This window comes from Orycteropus afer, unplaced genomic scaffold (genome assembly GCF_000298275.1).
Source record: "Orycteropus afer afer isolate SDZICR_OR568_19922 unplaced genomic scaffold, OryAfe1.0 scaffold00049, whole genome shotgun sequence".
Lineage (NCBI taxonomy): Eukaryota > Metazoa > Chordata > Mammalia > Tubulidentata > Orycteropodidae > Orycteropus > Orycteropus afer.
In genome coordinates, this window is record NW_006921636.1 from 11,342,695 (window position 1) to 11,345,487 (window position 2,793).

At 39.1% G+C, this 2,793-nt stretch overlaps 1 protein-coding gene across 1 annotated transcript in view; it reads left to right on the forward strand.

Annotated features, from left to right (window-relative positions):
• The window catches only part of WFDC8 (WAP four-disulfide core domain 8), a 13,489-nt gene extending 11,003 nt beyond the window's left edge, over positions 1 to 2,486 (forward strand). Inside the window, exons 3-4 of the mRNA XM_007938445.1 lie at positions 1,158 to 1,298; positions 2,317 to 2,486. Coding sequence (XP_007936636.1) covers positions 1,158 to 1,298; positions 2,317 to 2,486 — 311 coding nt within the window. The remainder of the gene's footprint in view (positions 1 to 1,157; positions 1,299 to 2,316) is intronic.
• Positions 2,487 to 2,793: the final 307 nt, after the last annotated feature.

Consider the following 2,793-nt stretch of genomic DNA (forward strand, 5'->3'; position numbering starts at 1 on the left):
AAAAATGATAAACCTTCACATCAAAATTAAAAAGAGGACCAGCACAAATATTTAGCAAATACTAAAACAATAGCAACAAAGGAAGTGATAACATGATTCACAAACAAAACGAGCTCAGCATAGAAAATTATATGGAACAAAGAAATCGACACCACGAAAAAGCACATAACAAAAATGTCAACAACAAATTCATATTTGCCAATAATTACAAATCTGGCAAGGGACTTATCTCTAAGATTTATAGAAAACTCAATGTCTCAACACCAAAGAAATAAACAATCCAATTGAAAAATGGGCAGAAGACATGAATAGACACTTCACCAAGGAGGATATTTAGGTGGTCAGCTAATACATGAAGAGATGCTCACAATCATTGGACATCAGAGAGATGTAAATCAAAACAACAATGAGATACTGTCTCACCCCAACACTGATGGCAAGGTTCAATGAGACAGAAAATAACAAATGCTGACAGGGATGTGGAGAGATTGGGACTCTCATACAGTGGAACTGTGAAGTGATACAACCACTGTGGAAAGCAATATGGTGATTCCTTAGAAAACTGGAATTGGAGATACCATTTGACCCAGCAATCTCATTACTAGGTGTATATCCTAGAGAGGTGAGAGCCAGGACAGGAACAGATATATGCACACTCATGTTCATCACAGCACTATTTACAATAGCAAAAAGATGGAAATAACTTACGTGCCCATCAGCAGAAGAGTGGATGACCAAGCTATGGTACACACAAGTAATGGAATGCTATGCAGCACTAAGGAATAATGTAGAGTCTGCAAAACACTGCATAATATGGATGAACTTGGAGGACATTATGCTGAGGGAAATAAGTCAGTCACAGAAGGACAAATATAGTATTAGTTCATTGCTGTGGAGGGTCAAGGAAAGCTTTATATATGGAGGGAAACTTTCTTTGTTGGTTGCCAGGGTGGGAGGGGAGGGGAGGGAACATTACAAAAAAAAAAAAAAAGCATTGACCCATGTCCTTTAGTTTTGTGTATTTCACGTACATAAATTATATTTCAATAAAATGCATTAAAGAAAAAAAAGAAAGAAAGAAAAGTTGTTTAGAGAGTGGTGGAATAGGGGGAGATTTGAAGGAGTTGGATTGGAGCTCACATCTGCTCTTGTTTCAGCCAAGGTAGGACGATGCCCATACTACCCTTTGAGGAATAACATGGATTGTTCCAATACGTGTTTGAGCGACTACGATTGTCCTGACACTGATAAATGTTGTAGTTCCACGTGTGGCTTTATTTGTGCCAAGGCCTGGAAAGGTGAGAACTGGGGAAATACCTCCCAAAGTCTCTGAAGCACGTGTCAAAAATGCTACGCTGTCCCATTGAGTGGATGATGTCTCAAAACCTCAGCTGCCCCTTGGGTTGGTTGACTTATGAGGTACTGTAGGAACATTTTACTTTTCAATGCTCAGCCAGTACTGTTGCGTTGCCCTCCTGGCCTCTGAAGACTGTTGTTCTGCCCTTCAAACCTAATCGTGCATCACTATTCATTCTCCATGTGAACATTGGAGAATGTTCTCATTCTCCAATGCCCTGCAAGGTGATAATATCCACTGATTCATACAAAGAAATTAATGGTTAATAATCATTAAGTATATTCCTTTAACAAGCGGTAATGTCTGCACAGAACTTCCAAGCATATACAACTTATTCACATACTGTATGGCATGCTGGGAAAAAGATTGGTAGTAAAAAGGTATTGGAGTAGAAACCAACTCTCCAGTCTCTAAGGCTGGTGTTCCTCCCTCCACATTGAGTTGGGATAGCGTGGTCATGCCTCAGGGATTGTCAGTATTTTCAGGTAAAGTGCAGTATGCTGGAAATAGCAAAAGGCTTGTCAATTGACTGCAACTTTTCTATGGGTTTTCTGTGTGGCCTTAGGCAATTCCCTTCCACCTAAATGGTTCTCAGTGTCCACAATTAATAAACCAAGGAAGTTCTGCATGCTTTCTAATACTCCTTCCAGCTCTGGAAGGCAGAATTATAGAACCCAAATCCGTTAATTTTGTAGGGTCAGGTAGGAATCCTAGCATGTTGTTAGTCAGTGATGGCAATACTTTTTGATGTTCTTCAAATTACTTGGTATAGAAAGTAGATACCCTGCCTCCTCCACTCTGTTATGACAGCAGTGGTACAGGGAAGAGGTTTTATCAGGAGAAGTCCTGCTTGGGGTTCCCAAGATCCCCTAACTGTGTCCTAAACTATGACTTAGTATTTTAAGGTGAAGTGTCTTGCTTTACACCTATGGTGCCTGACTCCATCTTTCTGTCTCTAGTGAAAAGAAGTGACTGTCCAGAGATACTGGACTTCTGTGAAGAAGTTGAAAAACCCCAGTGCCAGGTGGATGATGACTGCCCAGACTTTCACAAGTGCTGCTCAGATTGTGGACTGAAATGCATAGATCCCTTTTCATGGGTGTCTTCTCAACTAGAAGATGATGACTAACATTAAAAAAAAAAAAAAAAAAACCTATCAATTTCATTTGTATTTTATCCAAATTGTCTTATTAATTGTAACCATCTTTATTAGGGTTATTTTGCTTTTATATATAATCATATCATCTGAAAGTGATGATAAACTTGACTTTTCTTCTTTCCAACTTTATATGACTTTTTCTTTAACTTTGTATTGCGATTTGGATGAAAGTTCACAGGACAACTTGGTTACACTACAATTACATTCAACTGTTCATACACGTTTGCTGACATTGAATGCAGTTCCCACAATGGAACAGCACTCATCCCAATTCCTG